The sequence below is a fragment of the Amphiprion ocellaris genome, chromosome 12, assembly GCF_022539595.1.
Source record: "Amphiprion ocellaris isolate individual 3 ecotype Okinawa chromosome 12, ASM2253959v1, whole genome shotgun sequence".
In the NCBI taxonomy this organism is placed as follows: Eukaryota; Metazoa; Chordata; class Actinopteri; family Pomacentridae; genus Amphiprion; species Amphiprion ocellaris.
In genome coordinates, this window is record NC_072777.1 from 30,497,394 (window position 1) to 30,522,113 (window position 24,720).

Consider the following 24,720-nt stretch of genomic DNA (forward strand, 5'->3'; position numbering starts at 1 on the left):
ACATAATGTTTAAAAGCAAAGGAAAAGCACATTTCTTCTTATTTTTTATTATTTTATTTATGTCTTAATATTTCTACTTTTATCAGCCTTTTCTTTTATAGATTCATTTTTGGATTATTATTGCTTTATATAGCAACATTATTTATTTTGTATTTTATTTATGAGCACATTTTCTTATTTTTTGTTATTATTTTTATTTATTTGTCTGTACATTTCTACTTTTATCCGCATTTTTTTTACGGATTCATATTCTGATTAATATTGCCTTGTATATGTAGATGATGCCGAAAAAAATTATAAAGCTCATATAAAGTGATACACTAATAAAATAAACAGCAAAACAGTTTTGTATACAAATATTTTCCTTAATTCATATTGGATAATGTATATAATTGTTTTTAAAACTGATTTAATGTTAATTTAAAGTTCATTATATTATTCAACACCTGTATCTGACAGTGAATTTCCAGCTGTGACCGCTGGGTGGCGCCTCTGATACATTTAGCGGAAAACGCGGAAGTGTTTTCTTGTTCCCTCCGAGCCTCCGTAGAACAAACCTGCTACTCTGGGGACAGTTAAGCAGCTAAGTTACTCCCTGACGCTGTAAGGCATTTTACAGGACTTTTACCAGATAAAGCAATTAGTTTAACGTCACCGGAGGTCTAACGTAAGTAAATAAACGTTCACTGCATCGATAGCGGCCATGTTTAATCAACGGGCAGCTGGCATTTGTTGAACTAGCCCCGGTAGCTAGTCCTGCTGCTAACTCTGCTAGCTGACTTAACTAGCTGCCTCCTTCATCCAAAACAGTTTGACGCTGTCGCACCGCAGCCACGTTTAGCTGCTTTATTTAACCAGCTGTTTTCTTATCTGTCAGTGTCAAACTTTCAGCGTGTCGTTAGCTGGCAGAGCTAACTGGCACTTTGACTTTTTGTGCTGTTGTTGCCCGCAGAGCCCGTGTGATGACTCAAAGATGACCTGCAGCTCATGACCGACTCACACTGGTACTTTTAGCAGCTCAAATTACAGGTGTGTGTGTTGTTTTGATTGGACTTTAACTGGCTGTAATGAATCTGAGTGCGTTAGTGAGTAATGTTTCTACTCCACAGGTTCCACACAGGGTGACCCATGCTTTCTGATGAGCTCGACTCCAAGCCAGAGGTAATCTTTCCTTTTGATGCTCCATCTTTATTGCAGAGGCAGAACACTGCGACAAGATGTTTTATCATGTCAAAAACAGACTGAATAAACACTGCAGATATCTGTAGTCAATTCTTCCTGGTTAAAAAGAACATTATCATAACATATCATAACAACAAGAATATTAAGATATCCACTTTACTATTTGTTACCAGTAAGGTTTATTGTTTTAACAAGATTAGAATGACCTTAGATATTTATTCTAAGTCAGGGGTGTCAAGCTCTTCTTAGTTCAGGAGCCACATTCAGCTCAATTTGATCTCAAGTGACCAGTAAAGTCCTAACATAATAACCGATATATAACAAAAACTCCAAATTTTTCCTTTGTTTTAGTGCAAAAAAAAAGTACATTCTGACAATGCTCACATTTAATAAACTAACTTTTTACAAAACATAATGAACTACCTGAAATTTCTTAAGCAACATGTGAAATTTTGACAATATTAAGCCTCAGTTTATCATTTGTGTATCACAACTTACAGATCACAGTGTCTACAAAGGCACAAAACATTTAGTCACAGGTATCTGGAAATGAACAATATAGTATTTTACAACTTGATATAGAAATAATTTAAAATTTACGTTCATGTCCACATCTGTGTAGTAATCCTGACGCACCACACAACACAAACTAAAGTGGGACCTATTAAGGAATAAGGTTAAGTTGTCCTCCTGCCTTGTAAATGTAGAAAATGTGTATGTAAAAATACATAAAAGTTGTGGCGGTGCATCAACAGTTGGGTTCAACCAAACCAAACTCAGTCGTACCGAAGCTGCTGACTGACATTATATTGTATTATGTTCATTGCCTTTAAATATTTTCACAGTCAATATTCATTTTCACCTCTGTAATTTTTACACTTTGCAAAGTCATTCTGCACTCCTTGTGTTTGACTCCCCTGTTCTAAATCATAGCATCAGCATACAACAGGAATATATGTACCCAGTATTCAAAACACACACAATAAATGAAAAAAAATGTTCTAATTTAGGATTTGGTTTGACCTTCCTTTGAACTTAACATGTCTTTCGAGCAGACAATATGACATTTTCTGCACTAAACTAGTGAGACAGCTGTCTGGTAAAGTGCATAATCTCACTGTATGTGGTGTAAAATGTGCAAAAGGACAATAATATTTATGTTTAAAAGCTGTGTGGTAACGTAATGCATTGAATCAGTGTCACTGGGGGTTTGTGATGAATAATTTTTAAATAGTATTCAAGTTGGTATTTTAACAAGGACAAAACTGAGGAGAGGTAAAATGTGAAAAAGGGAATGAAATGCCAAAAAAAAAAAAAAATTGTCTGATTAGAAGTTTCTTAGAGTTTCTCCTTTGAGAAACCAGACAACGTCTAGCAAAGAACATCTGGCAGCATCATCTGGATGCCAAGTTGAACTTTACTAAAAAAAGTTTGGTCAGGAATTGCCTCTGTAGAGGGTAGCGGCCAATAAATCACTCTTTCAGAAGAGAAATGTGCAAAAACTCAAAGACTGAAGTGAAAGATACAAGAAAGAGTTTCTGTGTTCTTCAATGAAACATGTTGGAGGATTTGTCATAGTTAAGGGCTGCATTAAGGCCAGCAATGTTGGGATATTGTCCAAATTGATGGAATCATGAAGGCTGAAAAGTACAGATTAATTTAGATTCATTAAGCCTTTCCTTTTGTAAAGCAACTGTTCAGACACAGGGTTGTTTTTCTTTGTGATAATGATCCTTATCGCACTGTTAATGCAATGAAATCTGGTTTGGAGAAACAACGAGCTGATAAAACAGCGACAGTGACCTCCACAGAGTCCAGACCTGAAGATTGTATAAGTTGTATGGGAGAAAAGAATATAGTACAGTCAAAGTCTAAAAAAAGAACTCTGGGAAGCGCTGAAGGCAGCTTTCTATAATAAACCACAAAATGACTCAAGAAAAGTTGAAGACAGCCAGAAGTGCAACGGGAGGTCAAACTAAATATATCCAGACTGAGACATGCATATGTACGCTCATTATACTGAGACATTATACTGGACTGGGACTTTTATGTATATAAATGTGTGTGTGTTGTTTTTAGATTCTTAACTATAGTGTGAACTAGTCAGATTGTTGAAGATCTGTCAAACTGAAATTCCACCTGTTCAAAATGTAATTGCAGATATTGTGAATTGAAGTTTCGACTGGGTGAAAATGATGTTGCAGATACCTGTAAATACACCAGGAGCTACAGTAATCCAACCTGCTATGACACTGTAACCACAATCACATGTGACGGCTGTTTTACCATCACGTCAGAGCAGCTTGGAAATTTTGACCACAAGTCTCTGATAAATGAAGCTACTGATGACCTCGTTTTGTTTCACTGTATTTTCTCATGATCTCATTCGCCACAGCAGCCGCCGTCACTTCTGCTAACACTGTTTAAATTAAAGCAGAGTCATGCACAACAGTTCAGATTAGTTCTAATGATGTTTTAGATATCTGCAGTTACTATTTTGACTAGTCGTAACTGAATTCTTGGTTACTAACTGTCATTTTGACTAGTCGTATATTCAATAGAATTCTGACTAGTCCAACTATATGACTAGTTAAACTGGCATTAAGATAAGATGAAACATGGTTAACACTAAAGGAAATTCTTGTGATAGATATTGCATGGTAATAGCTATAGTAAGTAAGTAAAATTAATTTATATAGCACCTTTCACAGATACAAAATTACAAAGTGCTTTACAACAATAATGAAACAAGGATAAAAACAAAAACAATAATGATAAAGGTAATAAATTATTAAAACGGGAGCAACAGCTAAAATACAGTGCATCAAAAACAATAAATAAAATAAAAGTGAGACAAAATGACAAAAAAGAGACAAAATGAATAAAACAAGACACAAAATAATGAGACAAAATGACAAAAACGAGACATAAAACAACAAAATGGACCAATGAAGCAGGTCATGTACATACTTTTTTTGTCATTTTGGACAATTTTCAAGTCTTTCTGGACAAGTTTCAAGTCATTTTGGACAAATTTGGGGTAATTTTGGCAAATTTTAGTCTCTCTGGGCACATTTCAAATCATCCTGGGAACATCCATCCATCCATCCATTATCTATACACCGCTTAATCCTCACTAGGGTCATGGGGGGGCTGGAGTCTATCCCAGCTGACTCAGGTGAAGGCAGGGGACACCCTAGACAGGTCACCAGTCTGTCACAGGGCTACATACAGAGACAAACAATCACTCTCACATTCACACCTACGGGCAATTTAGAATGATCAATTAACCTCAGCATATTTTTGGACTGTGGGAGGAAGCCGGAGTACCCGGAGAGAACCCACGCATGCACAGGGAGAACATGCAAACTCCATGCAGAAAGATCCCGGGAAAGCCGGGACGCGAACCAGGGACCTTCTTGCTGCAAGGCGAAAGTGCTAACCACTACACCACTGTGCAGCCGTCCTGGGAACATATTTCAGAAATTTGAAATAAAAGCATGTAAAATGATCTCCAGTTCCACTTCGGATACCATGGATTTTAACTTAGCTATATGTAAAAAACATAAACGTGTACGCTGGCTGTCTAGTGACAGAGACTGATGAAAAATCACACCTAGATTTCTAACGTAAGGTTTAACAAAGTCTCTTAATCACCCAATATGCTGTTTAATGGCTGGTGTCCATTTGTCAGGTTCAAGTATAAGAGCTTTAGTTTTGCTTGTGTTTAGTCGAAGGTAGTTGTCAGACATCCAGATTTGAATAGCCTGCAAACAGTCATTTAATATTTAAACATTTAACATTAATGTTACTAACCTGCCTTTTTGTTATTTGATGTTGTTGAATGTAAGCTGCTGAACACTTGAATTTCCCTTGGGATCTATCTATCTATCTATCTATCTATCTATCTATCTATCTATCTATCTATCTATCTATCTATCTATCTATCTATCTATCTATCTATCTATCTATCTATCTATCTATCTATCTATCTATCTATCATCTATCTATCTATCTATCTAGTCTGTCTCTGTCTGTCTCTGTCTGTCTCTGTCTGTCTCTGTCTGTCTCTGTCTGTCTGTCTGTCTGTCTGTCTGTCTGTCTGTCTGTCTGTCTGTCTGTGCAATAACGTACAAGTACAATAGAATAGTAATAGTAAAGATAAGTAAGCAAAATAGAACACCAAAGAAATAGTACCTCAGACAAATGCAGATCTTCATCGTTTGTTTCTCTAATTTTAATTTGTCAGGTTTGCCATACAACACCGTGCAGTAGAATGATATACTGAATAATGAGTTGTGTCTCTTCTGTTTGTGTCCCCTTCAGCTGCTGGTGCAGTTTGTGCAGAACGCTTCCATCCCGCTGGTTCAGGGTCTGGAGGACTCGGAGTCCAAACACTCCTGCCTGCCTCTGCTGGCTCCAGCTGAGAGTTCCCTGTGCAGCCCTCTGGAGCTCACAGGTCAGCAGACACTCGCCAAAGCCGTTTTATTCACAGCCAGAGCTGCAACCAGTGGCTCCACAACCCAAACAGGAGTAGATAAACCAGAATATATTCAAATTTAAGAAGCTGGAATCAAAGAATTAAGACTTAATTTTGTTAAAAAATTACTCAAATTCATTGTTTTGGTGGAAGATTTGCATGCAGGGAGGCGAGCGCTGTCATTAAAATGGATAAATAACCAAAGAAACTAAGCAGCTCGGCCTTATTGCATGATCCATATCCTCTGCAAAAATTGACATTTTCCATGCAAAGGTTGTTGTTTCTCATCAGAAAGGGAATTTTGAGTAACAGTAACAGCAGATGGAGGAAGGGGGGGAGGAAATTGTGTGAAATGTGCAGCAGAAACGGCAGATATATACCTGAAATCTACATCCAGTGAGTCAGAGTAGAAATGATTTAGTAGTGGACAGTCCTGGAAGAAGTGTGAGAGCGGTACCAGATCTATCAGAAATGGAGGAAACGGATTCAAATACATCCCTAAGGTTGATTTTGTAGTTATGCAGACTGTGAAAGAGTCTAAATTGAATTATTCTTTATCTTAGAAAGCTCTGCATAAAGGCCAAGTCTTCCTCTTAAAGTCCATCTGACACTTTAATACCAGATTCTTCAGTCAAGGCCTCCCAGAGATGACCAGCACCCACCATAAAAACAGCACAAATCAGGAGATCAAATGTTTATAGTTGGGTTTTAAGAGAAGTAAATCATAAATCATGGTTTGATTTAAAAGTTCAGGATACACTTGGGTATAAAATGCCCGAGTTAAAGGTAGAAATGTGGCTGAGGAAGGTAAAGTTTAGTTTGGAGTTTAAATTTATTATCAAAGTTAGAACTGCAACGATTAATCAAGTAGACGACAACTAATAAATTAATCATCAAGAGTTTTTAATAATTGATTGATTTGTTTGACTAAGTACAAAAAGAAGTCCAAAAATGTATTTTCAGCTCATTAAATGTGACTATTTTCTCCTGCTGAATATATTTGAACAAAACAAATAATTTTTCACAATTTTCTTACACATTATGAACCAAAAAAACAATCAGTTTATCAAGAAAATAATCATCAGTTGCAGCACTGATCTATGCCCCAGTTTTAAAGGGTTATTTTTATCTCTGGTAGTTCGGTGCCAACATCTGCTCCTCTACATTTACGCCATTAAATCAACACGGTGCACTTATCAAACCCTCTAAATGTTTTTTCTGATGATTTATGGAATTACTGATGTGTTTAGCATTTAGCTAAATCTAACAAACTCTGGTTTCCTCCCCAGATGGAGGCCTGAGCCATGAACCCCAGAGTTCTCCCTCCCTGTCCGAGTTCGGAGGAGTGTCCGATCAAAGCACGCTGGTGGTCCAGGCTCACTCCCACCAACGGGCCACACCGAGCCCCCCGCCCATCCTCCACGACCTGCAGCAGTCCGACAGCACCTCCTACGTCCTGCTGAACCTCGCAAAAGGTAGACGAGCGCTAAACTGGCAGCATATGTCTGAAGTACACACCTACCAGTCACAGAGTTGCAGGATTTAAGTAAGCGTTGCATTACTTTCCATCGTCACATAACTCTGCCGTTCCTTTGCGGAGTAATAATAACGTATCAGTCAGAGGGACCAAAACAGAACTTTTGCTGCAATACTTTAACTACATTTTGCTTCTATTTACTTCTACATAAAAGATCTGAATACATCTTCCACCACTGGCATACTGTTGGTAGAAGCTAGTGCGCAAACAATTAATGGATTAATTAATTTTTAAAAAATGCTCCTAGATGAGTCAATAATGAAAGTTATATTTGGCTTTGGCCCAAATGGAAAAAACATCTTGCACTACAAGACTCCAAATCTGATCTTGGGTGTGTAGTTTGTATCTTGCACTGCTCCTGATTCTGCACACAGCAGTAAAAAGAAATGGGGTGACACATTTTCACACAAAAAAAGTGAATTATTTTGGCTTGAAGAAATGATCCTTGGCAGACACATTCTCCTGGTTCATCAGCCCTTGGCATGAGAGTCCAAAAATTAATTTTGGTCTCTTGGCATACACCTTTTGTGCAGTGAGTCACTGAGCAATGTGAAGGATAGAAAAGACTTTTCAGAGCACACAATCACTTGTCTATTGTCTTTTCTTTTCAAATTCTTCAGTATTTTTTAAATTTGTGAGGTGTGCATGTGTGTGTTTCATCTCAGCCTTTCAGAATTAAGTCATTAAACCCAAAGTTGCTGACCGTGGTGTGAGGACAGTAATGATTCAGAGATGTGACCCCGAGGGGCCGAGGCTCTCCAGGAACACTGCAGTGGTCTTGAATTACTTGTTTCACAGCGATTCTCATGCTGCCTTTTCTTGCTCCCAGGCATCACAGCCTCCTCAGAGTCCCTGATCTTCGCCGCAGACGGCGCCGGGGACGACGACGACGAGGGCGTGTCATCGGGGGACTACGGGATAGATGGCAGCGCTCCCTGGTATTTGCGGGTTCAGGAGTTGGCACACGACAGCCTGATCGCCGCCACACGGGCGCAACTTGCCAGAGACGCCAAGGCCAGCCAGGATGCCCGAGCTACAAGCGTCAGTAAGTCACTTTGTCTTATCAACACAAGCAGAAAACATAATAAACACACTATATCTTATTTGTGTTTACAAAATTTAAGCCAAGTCTATCTTTGTTTGACAGCAGCCTGAGAAGTTCTTATCTTAAACGCAAGTTTCCATCCAAGTAGGCCTGCCAGGTGTGTTTTAACAGTCAGGTAGCTTGTTGTAGATGGTTTATACGTGTACATATAGCTTAGTTTTATCATGTGTGTCCTCTTAATAACTTTCAAGCCCTATTACAGTTCCTTGTTTAAGGTAAAGAGGGTGCAGAGGTATAGTTTTCATTCAAGGGTCAATATATAATTGAGGTACTTTTGAAGTCCATGGGATATATCTTGCATACATTTTTATTAAAAGTAAAAAACTAATATTTTTTATGTTCATTATGATCATGTCTTTACAAATTCCATAATTATTTATTATGGAAACAATCACTTATTAGTAAAAAATGACTGGATATCACTAAAATGTCAACTAAATAACCATCCAAATTTAATAACCACCTTCTAATTAGCTAAACAATAACAAAATGAGCATATTCGAAAATTGTTTTGATTGTGTTCTGTTTATTAAGTTGAGATAATCATGACAGATATTTCTTTTTTGGCAATATATCAAATTTTATATGGAAAATAACAAATTGTATCTGTGTCCTAGAAATCACTTTCCACTAAGTTCCCCATTACAAAAACACCTCTCAAGGAAGTGTGTTAATTCCAGATCACATGACCTGCTCCACATGATGTACTCTGTACCTTAAAGAAAGTTATATCATTTATCAGAGTCAGAAAGTGTAGAAACAGAAAGATTTGTTGGATGTGAAGCTTCCCGAATTAATGTGTAATGTGTTGTGCCATCAGGAAAGTTAATCAAATTTAAGCTTTAAAATATAATATTTCATCAAAATCAATATCAGTCAAAAAAATTCTCCAAAAATAACAAAACAAGAATTCCTGACTCAGTTTTGAGGTGAACTGCAGGCAGTGTTTCCACAAAGTAGAGAGGAAACAATAAAACAAACTGGATCAATAAATAATTGCAGCATGACTCAGAAATGATATAAACAAATAGTATGAGCAAGATACATTCAGCATGGTGAAACATCGGTCTAGAGTTGGTGATGCAGGTTAGTGTGAAGAAACTGTTTGTAGAGGTTGTACAAATGTAAACAGTTAAATATCTATAGCATGTGGAGCCTCCATTTTTTGTCCTGGTGTTGGTAGCACCTGTGGGCACACTGGAAAATGTTGGAAACTATTTATGACATTATAGCTGTGTCATACTGCACAGAAGACATTTTTGAGTTCCCTCTCTGTCTAGCCATGAATTTGCTGTTTCCATAGAGATGCAGGACATATTATTGTAGTTAAAAATGAGCCCACAGTGCGTAAAAATGTGACGAGAGCAAAACGAACTATTAGAACTTCCTTTGCCTCCTTCCAAACTTGTACTACATAACTCTGAGATTGTCATGTGTTCTTTTCTGCCACATTTCTAACACATATAGGGAAAAATGTTGCACAAATTGATTCCAGGTTAAATTTTTACACATTAAAAATCCCAAAAATCTGCTTTTCTTTTTTAGGATTTATGCCATTATAACTGTCAAACTGCACAAACACATTTTGAGTTCTTACTTCTCAAAATGAGTGCGCTGTTTCCATAGAGATGCAGAACTTATTGTTGTAGTTACAAATGAGCCCACAGTGAGTAAAAATGTAAACCCCTGAGTGTTAACTGTGTGCAGAGCTGCTAGTGTGAGCCTTGTATTCATCTGTCTGTGATGTAGTTTCAAGTTTGAGTATAAAATTAGAAAATGAGCCAGTGCACAGGAAGCGGTGCGCATTTCTGGTAAGATCAGCTGGTCTACTTACGGCAGGCATCAAAGACAGAAAGAGGAGAAATGAGGTCAGTGATGAGATGAAGATGTGGAGTAATCAGCTCTGACTAAAACTTTGTTCAACACTCCTCATCATAAGTCTCTCAATCAAAAGGAATTTGCAGCTTTGTCTGGATAGATTCATGAGTGCGACGGCAAATATCCAGTGGAGCTGTAAATGTCACATCATTGTGAAGCATTGATCGTCAACCGGTACATGCGGTTAGCTGCGTCTGTGATGATTTAATGTTTATTTGGTAATATCAGGGGTTTTCCTGCTTAGATCGGGCTTTTATAGGGGTGGCGATACAAGACAGTAAGACAGACATGTTTAACACTGAGAAGAAGCAGCAGCAGAAGCCATAAAGTCAGAACAGGAGACACACATGATCAGGAAATAAAGCAGAATGGTAGATAACAGAATGGCTAGATAGATAGATAGATAGATAGATAGATAGATAGAGCAGCTGTTTACAAACACAATAAACACATTATATCTTATTTGTGTACACAAAATTTCAACCAAGACTGTCTGACAGCAGCCTGACCACTTCCTATCTTCAAAGCAAGTTTCCATCCAAGTAGGCCTGCCAGGTGTGTTGTAACAGTCAGGTAGCTTGTTGTAGATGGTTTATATGTGTAAATATAGCTTAGTTTTATCATGTGTTCCCTCTTAGTAGCTTTCCAGCCCTATTACAGTTCCTTGTTTTAGGTAAAGAGGGTATAGAGGTATAGTTTTCGTACATAATGTTCTATTGACGTAGTCTTGCTAAAACGTGTTGGTACTTGTTGCATTGTGTGTGAAACCCCCAGAAAGATTGCTTTTGCAGGATTTATCAGTATTTATATGGATTCTGTTCAAATCTAATCAAAGTAACGCTTGACTAATTACCCAATTTCGTAGCTGTAGGTGAACTGTGGTTCAGGGACTGAAATTTTTTTACAATATTGCCGGGGGTCGCTAATGAACCATTTTGCCACATATGTGCATATTCCCCTTAAAATCTAAACTTTTTTTCTGCTCCTTTAAGTATTTTTAGGGTCTTGAAAATGCATTTCTTTCATCCGTAGAAGAAAGTATAAGAAAAAAGCCTTGCATTACAAGAGCTTCCTTGGACCGTTGTTGTTCAAACCCTAATTGGCATTAAATAATGTCACTGCAAGGGAAATACAACATAGTAGAAAATGCACTGTGCCTGTTAGCTGCCAAGAAATAATAATAACCTAAATTGTGATTGTATATTCAGTAACAAATCTCACAGTAAACACTAATAAAAACATTTGCAGTTAACAGAATGGCTGAAACTCCATACTGAATGCTGTGTCACTCTGGCTGCTGGCTTCAGCTTCACATTTAACAGATTAAAATCTTCTTTAAACATCTATCCCATCAGATAAAGTGATGCAGCTGATGATTTGGCTGTTAAACTCAGTCCAGTGGTGCATATTGGTCCTGGTGTTGGCTTTGATGGTGGATGCTTGTTTACAGCTGCCAGAATGATGTCTTAACCTGCTGCTTGTTTAAAGCTTTCTACTCCACGCGTTCATCTTATCTCGCTGTGAAGCCTCCACTCTGATCTAAAACACTCGTTCCTGTCCTGCAGCACTCGGAGCCGTAGTGAGCTGTTGACCCACACCAGGAGTCGGGGCTCCATCACAAACCATTTCAAGTTCCCTCCACAGGCCTCCTGCTAGATAAAGAGTTTAGCCATGACATTCGAGGCTCTGTGACTTCTAGCTACATCTCGGATCTTTGAACCCCATCTGAGTCGAATTGCTGCTGGAGGTCCTGGTTTTTAAAAAAGTGGTATTTGGAGTGTAGGAAGTTTTTTTTCCCGAGCTTTGCTGGCTCCAGGTTTATTTCTTACCCGCCAGGATCTGCTTTACATGCTTTATGATCTTCTGCACAAACAAAACAAACAGCGAGTGCGATACAGAAGCATATATAGTGTTGCTGTTTGGTTATTTTTTTTTGTCCCAATCAAGACTTTTTAGTGGGCAATAGAAATACACCAAAATCGTGAGCCACAACAGGGCCTCAGTACCACCCTCATTTAAAAATATTTGCACTTTCTACCATTTTAAGGGCATTTATGGTGTTGCTGTTTTGTTATTTTTGGTCCCGATCAAGTCTTTTTTTGCCCCTGATCTGATCCGATACCATTTTCCTTAATAATAGACACTTCCACACTTGCTACACATCAAATTCTACGGATGTTAGAGGCCTCTAAAGTTGTTGAAATGTAGGCCAAAGGCTGTTTTTAGTAGGAAGTATAATTACACCATAACAATACGCCAGAGCAGGGCCTCAATACCACCCTCATTTAAAAATGTTGGCACACTTTTCCATTTTTAAGAGCATATATAGTGTGGCTGCTTTGTTGTATTTTAATGTTATTAAAAACAATCAGTGCTTGACAGCTGAATAGCTCTGTAATGCATTAAGAAAAAAACACATTTCTGTATCCAAGCTGTTTCTTTAATGTTACATAAGTGGTTTTGAAGCTTGCTGTAAAGCTCTGGTACGTGTGAAATGTAATCTGGAGAAAGTAGGGTGTACTGTGGTCATAAAAAAACCTGTAGTTTCTACAAACATGTCAGAAAATGTGCAGTTACTGACTGTAGTATCTGCTACTGTTTGATACTGCAGCAACCCTAGGAGGTGGTCACTTGGACTACTGGCTCGTTTGTGTTGGCAGGCAGAGAGCATTGTGGGTGTTTTGCTACACGGGGCACCATGACAAAGACTTCTGTGACACTTAATGACCACTAGCTGAAGACCATTAATCAACATCACCGATTTGACATATTAAAATTGCAAAAAACTGGAACCATGCCATGCCATACTTGCAACAAATCAAATTCTACAGATATTAGAGGCATAAATAGTTGATGAAATGTCGATCAAAGACTTTAAGTAGGAAACATATACACAAAATGTAAGTAAGCCATGACAGGGCCTCAACACCACCCTTGTTTGAAAAAATTGCACTTTCTTCTGTTTTTAAGGGACAATAATATGCCATTAGGCCTTTGCTGGAGCCATTCAATCATGTAGATCTGCTGGAAACTGTTTTGTCTTTGTCCTCTCCAAGTTTCATGGCTCTGGAAGTAATATTTCTGGAGATATTGAACTTTTAAAATGGCTTTCCAGGTAAGATGTATTTGCTAAACCTTATTCTCAACCTAAGCCATCTGAGTCTCAGGAGTGTCTCTGTCTGCCTCCTCATCCTCTCGACATCACAGAAATTCCGTAACAAATTGCCATCACAAACAGGATCTCAACAGAACAACTACTTGTAAGTGCAAATTGAAACATTCTTGCAAACTGCCATGAGATTCTGTAGCTGCAAAATTTAAAATTATTATCTTTGAAGTTTTAAAAATGTGGAATTAAGTGTTAAACGCCAGCTGGTTGCCTTAAAGGTGAGCTACAGTGTGAGCTATAATCAGTAGCATAGAATTAGACCAAGAAATACTCGAGCAGGTTCATAATTTCAAATATCTCGATTCATTGTAGAGCAGCAATGGCAAGAACGGCATCTACGAAAATGAAAATATACTGACAAATAGCAAAATTGCAATTAGCATCTGTATGAGGACTCTCAGCTGTTACATCCTACCAGTTCTGATGTATGGATGTGAATCTTGGAACATAAATAATAAAATGCAAAACAAAATCACTGCAGCAGACGTGGTTTTACAGACACATTCTACGTTTATCTTATACAGCCAGAATAAGCGATGAAGATGTTCTAGAAATACTAAACACAAATTCTACGCTACTGAACAAACTTAGGAAACGGCAAGCAACATTTTTTGGACACATCATAAGGAAAGAGACCCTGGAATGCTTATGATCTTTGCTGTTATTCAGGAAAAATTAAACAAGAGAAACGCAGAGGGACCACGTGTACCTAGAAGAATCAGGCCCTGATGCAGAAGGTCCTGAACCAGGATCCTCAGGAAGCTTGTAGAGAAAGAAAGGAGTGACAAGGAAAGTGAAAAGAGAGCAGATCCTAAGGAGGACACAAAAAAGAAAAGAGAGGAGAAAGAAAGATGCCAGCAGGGCTAAAGATAAACAAAAAATAAACAAGAATCTGAAGAGGAAGAGGAAGATGAAGAAGAATCAGAAGCAAAAGGCAGTAAGAAAGGAAAGATGAAGGAGAAAGTGAGTCAGCGTGTTACACCACCTACTACTCAAGATAAAGAAAACAGGTCAGGCAGAGCGTCCCGAAGCTAATCAATCTTTCCCTAAATTTATGGTCGGTGACACCGCTGTGTGTAAGCCTTGGAGCCCAGTAGAGGTGAGGGATATCGTGTCTAGTGCACCAAATCCTTTCACCAGCCACGCAAAACATCTTAATTAGCTGGAAGTTACAGCAACATTATACAGTGTTCTAGTGCCAGACATGGAGGTATTGTTACAATGCTCCTACACCAGGAGTGGCTGTTGGTTAAAGCTTCTTTTGACTGACCTGAGCATGAGAATGGCCTCAATGAATGGATGTTAAGAAATGGTTAAGAGAGAAAGCTAAAGACTCAGTAGATAAACATGCATGCTGTACAACTAACCCTGACAAGCTTACTGTTTATGTGCAGGATGATGATGAGTCCTTACCAAGGGTTGCCAGTCGGTTTGAGGAGATATAGGAGTGGGCAGTGACGTTAATGAGAATAGTGCAATGGCTCTTGGAATATTTCTGAAAAACATACATTCGGAGATTGCTAACATGTTCAGAGTCACTAATGGAGCGTGGCGCACCAGTAAATGGACTGACTCTATGACTGTATAGATGGAAATGCACAGGGGTTGCTGTTTCCCCAACAAAAAAGGGTTAAACAAATGTTTCAGGTTATAGAGCAGCTTCTTGCAGCCCCAGCTGTGCCTGCACCTTAAGGGCTGCTCCCCACTCAGACCAGAAACGTAGGAGGTGTAATAATTGTGGGATGATGGGACACTAGACCACAGAGCGCCTCGATGCTACACGCCTAATCAGCAGCGAGGACCTTAGCCGGCTAATGTGGCACTGAAGCTGCCCTTTCTGCGCCACTGTAATGGCGTTAAATTAGCGAAGTTTCCTTTAGCAGTGGGGAATCAGTTATAGGTGCATTACTGGCGGCACGCCAGCAGCTAAATTGGACCTGTTAAAGGTGCTGGAAGCAGGGAGTCTGGTCGGGTTAAAAGGCAGTGATTGCATTCAGCTTCGGGTTGTTTTCTTGTGGCTGCAGGTCTCAGTCAGCATCTGATGATTAGCTTTTATCGAGTCGGCCTCCGGAGGCCGGCCACCTGGAACTCGTGGATTGTTTTCTACTCGGCCTCGCTCACTTTGCTCTTGCCGTTGCCTAGGTGACCACACACACAGTCTGATAGCGGACGGGGACAAGCAGGAGCTGCCGTCTCGAACCAGCCGCCCACTCTCCAAGCAGATCCTACGCTGCTCGTTTGAGGGCTGCTGCAGGACGTTCACCTGGCCGGCTCATCTCAAATACCACCTCAAAACACACAGGTAATGCATTAAACACACATACACAATAGAGGGAGATAATGGAAGCCAGGAGCCGCCCCGGCACGGTGCCAGATCATCAAGATTCAACCCCATTTACATTAACATTTTCTGCCTAATGGCGTAAATTCATCAAAGTGAAAGATATGAATTCAAAGGAATAGGCTTCCAGTTTTCACAACTGCATGACACAAGTTATTGTGCTTGACTGTAAGTGCGAATACTAACTGTTATTAGGAGATTCCAAGCCAGCACTGCATGTAAAACCAAATTCACCACAGATATTTGAAGTCACACGTGTTATTGCTTCAAAGTGCTTCTGCTCCATGTGTATGAAAAAGATGCAGCGATGCTCAACCCAAAGGTGCTCAAGAGACACCATATTAAACAGTATCATCGAGATTCATATGTTTACAAAGTCAGCGTGTGTAATAACATCACTGACAAAAGAATCTGTTTCATAATCCTGCAGAAATCAGAGTAAATACTGATTAAATAGTTTTTCCTTGTTTTCCAGACAGCATTTAACAACCACTGACCAAATCAGTGTCCCAGTGACCAGGGAGCTTTTAAATTCCTTAAATATATGTTGATAGAGGGGTCCATTATTCATCAACTGTAGCAGCTACACTATTATTGATTATGATAATAAAATAATAATAGTGATAATAATAAATCACTGTATATAATAAAACCAAAGAAGAGCTGGACCCACATCATCCTCATGGAACAAAAACACATTTTCCCTGCACCTGTAGTCCTGTTTATGATCTTTTACAAAATAATAACCCTTAATATGCATTATTAAGCACCACAAAATGCGATTCAAAAATACTTTCTTGTCCCAGAATTATGTACAACATACCAGTGCAACAAAGAACTTTCCCAATATAGAAAGTCATTGAAACCTTTATGGTAAAATTAATATAATTAAAAAAAAAACTGCAGCGTCTATTTTTCTACATATACTGAAATATATGCTACAATCATACGATATATAGGTACAATCTGTGCAATATAGATAATAATCTGTACAATATTTACACTCCTCAGTATTTTCATCAAAGAATCTGCAACTCCACTGATATGTGTAGTACTGTTACATTCTATGTATATTTTGGTTTATTTTTATTTTTGTACTACATTATGTAAATGTTTGCACCATCTTTGCTGTAAAATTGCAAATTTCCCGAGGGATTAGTCGGGGCTTATGTTATCTTAAACGTAGCTCAGATAGCGCTGGGTTTGTGTTGATCAGTCGTAAAGTCACAGACCTGTTGGGTCTGAGCTGTACAGGTGTTTCACAGCTCAGGTAGAAGTTTTATTTGTGCTGGAGGCGGCTGGATGAGGCAGAGAGGAGGATCACAGCAGAGACTTGGAAAGCAGAGTGTGCTTGTACTGCGTGAGCTCTGTAAACACCGGTTGCAGCTCTATTTGCGGTCGCCTCGTCTGACCTTGTGGTGGGCCGCCGCGAACGGAACATGTGCGCGGGAGACACCGAGGTTTGTTTGTGTGTTTTTTTTTCTCTCGGCTCGTAGGAACGACCGAATGTTCAGGTGCGGCGCCGAGGGCTGCGGGAAGAGTTTCTACGTGCTGCAGAGGCTGCAGGTTCACATGAGGACTCACAACGGCGAGAAGCCCTTCATCTGCAAGGAGAAGAACTGTGGCAAGAAGTTCACCACCGCCGGAAACCTGAAGAACCACCGGCGCATACACACAGGTGGGGAGCAGCAGATATCCACTATTAAAAAAGCCCAAACACGCTGGAAGCAATAACCGACTCAGGCCATTTGCTCATTTAATGCTTCCTCGGTGCAGGCGAGGCTGCAGATTTGAGGAGTCAGCAGCACTGGCGCCTCCGTTTCACTGCTGCAATGAGTAACACCACTCTGTCATATTTTATTTAGGGTGACATTAGGATTTTTGATGATTTGTTCCACAGCCTTCTGTCTGTCTGGGGATCAGTTCTGCTTACATTTTGCCCATACGTCTGGCAGAAGTGCCTCTATGAGCTGCTGCTGACCTATTTCAGCTATTGTTTTTTAACAGTTTGGTCCAGAGGGTGTTGGGCCGCCACTTTGAACACATTCATGCTTTCAGAGTTTAATGAGGTCTTTGTGCTGCGGAGGTAAACAATATGTACGTGTGTGGTGGGTGGCTGCTTTCAGGAGAGAAGCCCTTTCTGTGCGAAGCAGATGGTTGTGGGCGATCGTTTGCAGAGTATTCCAGTCTACGAAAACACATGCTCGTGCATTCTGGTGAGTGGGACCGAGTTTTTTTTACAGCTGCAATTAAGCCACGCTACTGATATCGTTACGTTATCACAGCGCTTGTCTCGGCGTTTCTCCCAGGTGAGAAGCCTCATCTGTGCGGGATCTGTGGCAAGACTTTCTCTCAGTCCGGCAGCAGGAATGTCCACATGAGGAAGCGGCACGGAGAGGAGGGGCTCAGCAGAGAAACAGGTCAGTCACACATACACTCCCACCCAGCGTCGTAGGTGGATATGCTAATCCGTGGATTATGGAGCTCCCAGCGGCACATACATTTTAAAATGTGCATGCTAGATAGTGTTGGGTTAACTTACATTAAGAGCATTTCTTTAATTATTAATCACTTTTTGAGCACTTAAAAAAAATGTATCATTCAAATTTTCATTCTTTCGGCGCCACCGGCTGAAGTGTTTGACTGTGAAGAAGCTGCTGCATAAACAGGCCCATCAGGCTTCTTGTGATGGGGTCAGACTCTCCTCAGCAGCCAGTCTGCGAACTTCTTTTTGCCTTCACCTTACAAATTAGTGAGATAAATGTGAGGACGCTCGAGTAAATCTCCCACCGCAGCCGAGAAACTCGGTCTTGTGTCTGTTGTCGGTATCGTTTTCAGCTCCTCTTCTGATTAAAAGCCGCCCTTCGCATTCCGGCATCCGGGTTAATTGTACAAAATAAGTCTAAACTCTTCCTTTTTTTTTTTTTTTTTTTTTTTTAGCGTTGAACAATGACAGCAGACAACGCATTTGCCTCCTCGTCACATCTGTGTAGCAGTAGGGAAGCACCGCGGTTGAATCACCACAGAAGAAACGCTGCCAAAGCTCTAATTATATACAGCACATTTATTCGGGTCAGTCTCCCCGAAGAGGCCGCTCTTTTGTAAAAGCAGAGCAAAGGCAGCTGCAGTTACACAACAGACGGGTAGTTTGTGTTATTTATACATAGCGGAGTCAGTTAATTATTAATTAAATCGACTGTGTTGGACCAAAACAACGAAAAAAATCAACTTTTTATGCAGCGGTCAAAAGGTAACGGAGAAAGAAGGGAGCATAATTTAGTTTTTAGCATTAATTTCTCACACAACCATCATTCAAAATCTGACTGATGCCTTTAAAGGTTATTGATTGTTACTTTTGTGTTGAGTTGTGAGAAAAGTTTGATGTGTTTGTGACTGACAGGAGAAGCTCTGACACAAAGCAGCCTGCTGGAGGCTGACGGCGAGAACGGAGACGGTATGGTCACCATGACAACGACGGTGGAACCAATGACTATCCATCATGCCATGCTGAGGTCACCAGGTAGGCCTGCGAACATGCGTGACACAGAACACACAGCGGACAGAATAACACCACGTCTGACAATGCGACCGGCTGTAAACACTCATTTGCTGAAGCTCTTAATGTCCTGAGATGCTGAGTCGACTCGTGGTGTTACTAATGTCCCACCGAGTGTTTCTCAGTCGATGTTTGGGAGTGTTTGGGTGACCGCTGTTCATCTTTGACCGCATAGATTTCTTGTTTTCCCTCTGATACTTTTTATTTTGGGTTTTTTGAACAACTCGGGTGTCATTCTTTGACACTAGAAATACTGTTTGTGTAAAATAATTGTTAATATTTTACTAATGTGCTGCAAGATTCAAAGGGGGACAGAGAGCATCTTGTAAAACCAGCACAGTTTTTATCTGTTTTTAGATGTAGAAACTAAAATAATGTTGTATGTGTGGGAGTAAACTGGAGCAATATGACCCAGATTCAGCACAGGCATGTTGATGTCAGGCTGCAAGGTATTTTAAATCTTACTCAACTTTTAATTAGTTCTTTATTGTTGCTTTGTAGGATCATAATATAAACAGAGCCACATGTCAGCAGCATTTAATTGCTATTGAATACTTCGACAGTGCTATATTTTGCTCAATTTTGACGATTTTTACTTAATTGACAAGTCTAAATTTGAATTTCCATTTAATGTACATGGAAATAAGTCATCAGAAACATCCTTCATTTAGAAGAGTTGCGACTTTGTGTCACAAAAATCTTGGCAAACAGAAGAAATCCTGCAGATCAGTGATCACAAACAGACAGTTCACATACTGAAATCAGTTTCTTGTGTCCTCACTGACACTGTCATTTTGATCGTGGCTGTTCTGCTTGTTATAGAGAGAGAGAGATGGATAGATAGATTGATTGATTAAACCTGTATTGATCCTGCAGCAGGGAAATTTACGACAGTGAAATTGTGGAGCAGTTTGTCTGCGGTGCAAAATAACTTTCAGAATTTACTGATCCTCCTAAAACTTGTGTTAGCAGTGTTAAATTACACTGGTGCCTGTACGGTATCATCACTGGGTAGGTGACAGGGTATTAATGGAATTATATTTGACATATTAAGCGTTGATTTATCGTCTCTCGTAGACACATGCAGCCAGTTGTTCAGAATTACTCTACTTTTACAGTACATCTGTGTGTGCACTCTGCCACATGTCAGGAATAATTTATATGCATTTACTGAAGTCACCAGAGCTGCTGTTTTGTTGTTTCACGTGCCAAACACTCTCCTGTTTGGAGACACTCGTGGATCCTGCTGCTGTTTGATGCTGCAGGTATTTAATAAACATCTGGAAGCAACAAAACTAGGCTTCAGCTCCTTTTAGCGTCTTGTGTGGGGAAGAAAAACTGGGGATCACAGTCATTATTTGTGAGTTTCATTAATCTAAGCTGTTAGTGTTTGTTTTACTATTATGGACATTCTAGTTTGTAGCTTAATAGATTTTAAATCGTGGAGCAAATTGACTAAGACAAGTGTGACTTTGGTGCTAAACTGTCTGTTTTTAGACCAATATTGCTTCTTACATGAGGAAAAACATCTAAATCACCTCACACAGCTTGAAGTACTGTTGCTTGAACGTGCAGTTCAGACTTGTGCCATGGTGAAAGTGCTACAGAAATGTTCCAGGTTCTGGTTTTGTAAGACGCTCATTCAAACATGAGACACGTTCAGTTGCTGTCAGATTTAAGTATTAAAGTGCAGCTCTGAAGGGGCTTAAAACTACACATTTGTGCACATCCATGAGGGACTATAATCCAATTTAGGGTGGTGTTACTAAGGTAATTCATCTGTCCATGTTAGCAGCAAATGCTATGACAGAGATCATATCAACTTTAGCCCTGCTTTAGAAGGAAAACAGCTTCAGCAGGACATTTTCAGTAATAGTGCAGAGGTTTGTATTCAACACCTGTGTCCACATACTGAGCACCTAAAGTACGTTCCTGTGCATTTAGTCGCCTCATTCTGCTCTTGATCTTCACGTTTAGGATCTTTAATCAGGACCTGCTGCAGATCTGAGACAATGGTGCTGAAGGTTTTGGCCTAAATGAAGAAGTTTAAGGGGTTTTGGTTCATGTGTGAGGGTAGACGGCAGCCGATCGACATTCCTTTCTGTGGGTAGTGACTAGAAGAACATGACTGCCGATAGAGGGATTTAAAATGAGTTTGCTTTCTCAGGTCCACTATCAGGGACAGGGTAAGGAGCTCAGAGTAGCTTTAAAAGGAGCTGGCTGAGGTGTTTTTGGGGATCAGACCAGGAAACTACCTCGAAATATTCCAAGTGCATCTACAACCAGATCCCAGAAGCTTTCAGAAATGTAATCCTACAGAAATAATGAAAAATATAATCAAAATCACGATGTGGACAAGTGCAGTATCCAAATCGCAGTAGATGCAGTTTTAATAAAGGTACAAAGTGTCACAGCATACATTATTACTATTATCATCACTATAAATGAAGCATTGTGGTGCTACAGAGATGCCCTGGCTTATACATGATTTTTATAGAGTGCAGCATAAATCACATCATCACCTTTTAAATGTTTTTTTTTTGCAGATAAGAAATGCAAAAATGACCATTCCCACTAAAACTGTGACTCATAGCGCAATATCTGTCAAAATAATCACATTTTTTCTTGTTTTGCACAATATGCAGTGACTTCCTGCTATGGCAGCCTTTGTGTTTCTCACTAGTGTTACCTCCTTGAACTAACCTTTGCCTCCTTCCTTGCAGGTTCTGCAGACTCGGTGGTCGTCCTCTCGCAGCCACATGAACTGGTGACCATGACAACGGAGGGCCACGCATATGGAGAAGATGTGGTCGCGCTGCTGTAGTCGGCCGTTACGATGAACATCACACACACACTGGCTGTTTGTGCAGCATTGGACTCAAAAATAGACGTTTATTTGTAAAAAGATTAATCACAGACTCTAACCCTTGTAGATATTTGTAATTAGCAACTAATGATGGTTTTATTTTGACAAGTGTGAAGTGGCAAAGTTTGTACAAAACAACATTTTTCCTCAAGTTTTTTCAAAACAAATGCTCCCAAAGAAATACTGAGACGGGTTTTGTGAGACTGATGACCAGGAATTGTTACGTGCATTTATCATAGTAAACAGAAAGTCTGAGGTTGAAATGGAGTGATAGAGAGAAACGATCCAAACACTCAGTAGCCATGTTTCCATGGAAGTGTAAAGCGAACTTTGGAAATCTTGCATAGAACTTAAAAGAAAACGCAAATTATTTAACTGCTTTGGCGTTAATAAAATAGGCTGCATAGTGTCTGTTGAAGGAGGTGGAATAAGCTACATGACTTCATACAGACTGTAAAAAGCTGGAAACAAAACTTTAGCATCTTTGGGTGAAAAATGTGTCTTCAAGAATTGTCAATGAGGTGAAATAGTATTTAATCTTTCATGTCAGCTGACGTTGGCCATATTTGATGAGTCATGTGAGAGCTTATTCAGAAAAAAAGTCAAAACCATCTCAAGTGAGCGTAAAATTTTCCCTTAGCAACTTTTTCTAGACATTTGCCGCTAACTTTATCTAATCCAATGCTCCAAAATGTGTCATGGAAACATGGCTAGTGGCTGATTTGTCACATTAAAATGTACCAGACACATGGAAACCCCATTATTCTTATTGCTAATAACAAAAAAAGTTGACATTATAAACTGCTAAAGCTCAGTATATCCCATCGCTGCATGTAAACAAGTGGTGTTGCACAGCTTAACAAGCCTGGCCACCCTGGAAAACATGTCAAACAAATTGTATCTCCAGTAACTCTTATTTGGAACATCTTTCATTCAGCCTCCAGTGCTTCACTTTTGTGAGTAAGGCAACGCATCGCTCATTTACAGCTCAGCATATTAGCACTTGAGAATAAAAGAAATTAAGAATCACTCAAAAGGTTAGCTCTGCCTTTCTGAAACAAACAGCAGATGCCTGGGGCTGTTAGATAAGGTAGTGCACATTACTTGTTTTTGTTAGTGAGCGGCGCCTCAGTCGGCGTCTCGTCACCAGTGTCTGTTCCTTGCTGCTCCTCAGTGGATCTTCAGGTTGTGGAAGTGGTCCAGCGTCGCGCCCAGAGCCCAGCTAGCCTCCACGTTGTTCACCTTCTTGGTCAGCTAGGAGAAGGTAATAAATCACCAAATCACTGAAATGACTTTTGTATTTACAGAAATAAAAAAAAGTAACTGAATTTTGTGTATATAGCTGCCTCTTTCTATTCATGACTGGACAGAGGGAATTAAAACTGAATTTTTCCACATTTTGGACGACATACTGCACTGACGTTTTTTTCCAAGTTGTTTTTTGGGCCCACTTGTTGGTGCTGTTCGAAAATTTAAGTTCAGAGGAAGACAGAGAAGACCTGCACTAAAGGGCCATGAGCTGGAATAGAACCTGAGTCGCCCTCTCAACCAGTTGAGCTACCTGGGAACCTGTTTCCCACATTTTGGACAACATACTAAACTATGATGCTTTTTGTCACATTTTGGACGACAAACTAAACTATGACGTTTTTGTCACATTTTGGACGACGTACTAACCTATGACGTATTTGTCACCTTTTGGACGACATACTAAACTGACATTTTTGTCACATTTTGGACGACATACTAACCAATGACGTCTTTGTCACATTTTGGACGACATAGTAAACTATGACGTTTTGGTCACATTTTGGACCACATACAAAACTGACGTCACGCGCGACCTTACGTTTTTTTCGCCCGTGCTTTCCGTACTTAACATAAGGTTTATGCACTGATTGGTTTGTTGGTCAGCTTCGGCCCGGGAAGATGTCAGCTAACGGCAAAAAAGAAAGATTGATTCCGAATGCAGGGTTTTTAACAAGACATGGACTTCCAAGTATTTCTTCACTGAAATCAGAGGTAAAGCTGTGGGCTAGTTTGTGGCGAACAGGTCGCGGTGCTCAAGGATTTTAATCTGAATCGACATTACGAGACCAAACATGGCGGAGAAGTACAAACATTTGACTGATGCAGAGCGGGGAGGATGTCTGAAGGTTCGCTAGCTAAACTGCTAAAGCAGCAAGGATTTTTTTTTTTTTTTTTTAAACCAAAGCTCACACATAAAGGGATGTGAGTAAGCCATTCTCTGATGGAGAGTTTGTCAAAGAATGTCTGGTGGACTCTGCAGCGTTTATATGCCTGGAGAAGAAAGGAGCGTTCGTTAATGTGGCCCTTTCCAGGCGAACCGTAACGAGGCGGGCGGAGAGCATCGCCGAAAATCTGGAGCTTCAGCTGCACAACAAAGTGAACGATTTTGACGTCTTCTCCTTGGCTCTGGACGAGAGCTGTGATGTCCGTGACACAGCCCAGTTACTCATCTTTGTACGTGGACTAACAAAAACCTTTGAGATGATGGAGGAGCTGGCAGCTGTGCAGCCAATGAAGGGACCACGACGGTGAGTGATTTGTTCACTGAGGTAAATACATGTATGAACAAGCTGGGA

The 24,720-nt window shown here is 39.9% G+C and overlaps 2 protein-coding genes across 6 annotated transcripts in view; one reads left to right on the top strand and one right to left on the bottom strand.

The window, feature by feature from the left end:
* The window catches only part of entpd5b (ectonucleoside triphosphate diphosphohydrolase 5b), a 63,775-nt gene that overhangs the window by 1,435 nt on the left and 37,620 nt on the right, over positions 1–24,720 (bottom strand). For 4 of the 5 annotated variants that reach the window (XM_055015688.1, XM_055015689.1, XM_055015690.1 and 1 more), the window contains one exon: positions 22,110–23,368. The exons of the other annotated variant lie outside the window; for it this stretch is intronic. Coding sequence is in view for 1 of the 4 variants with exons in the window: in XM_055015690.1 (XP_054871665.1) it covers positions 23,285–23,368 (84 nt within the window). In the remaining 3 variants the exon portion in view is untranslated. Of the gene's footprint in view, positions 1–22,109; positions 23,369–24,720 lie in introns of those variants that run through there. 5 annotated transcript variants of the gene reach the window in all.
* On the top strand, positions 512–23,442 carry znf410 (zinc finger protein 410). The gene is made up of 12 exons (XM_055015693.1): positions 512–667; positions 953–1,029; positions 1,110–1,161; positions 5,509–5,641; positions 6,952–7,137; positions 8,029–8,244; positions 15,494–15,653; positions 17,189–17,370; positions 17,819–17,908; positions 18,002–18,112; positions 19,093–19,212; positions 21,972–23,442. Exons 3-12 carry the CDS (start codon positions 1,129–1,131, stop codon positions 22,070–22,072), a joined length of 1,332 nt encoding a protein of 443 aa, XP_054871668.1. The 5' UTR covers positions 512–667; positions 953–1,029; positions 1,110–1,128; the 3' UTR covers positions 22,073–23,442.

Excerpts from the sequence above, each read along its gene's own strand:
- znf410 (XM_055015693.1), top strand. The coding sequence starts at position 1,129 with ATGCTTTCTGATGAGCTCGACTCCAAGCCAGAG. Across the intron at positions 8,245-15,493 it reads TGCCCGAGCTACAAGCGTCA|GTGACCACACACACAGTCTG; the intron begins GTAAGTCACTTT and ends GCCGTTGCCTAG. Across the intron at positions 15,654-17,188 it reads TACCACCTCAAAACACACAG|GAACGACCGAATGTTCAGGT; the intron begins GTAATGCATTAA and ends CTCGGCTCGTAG.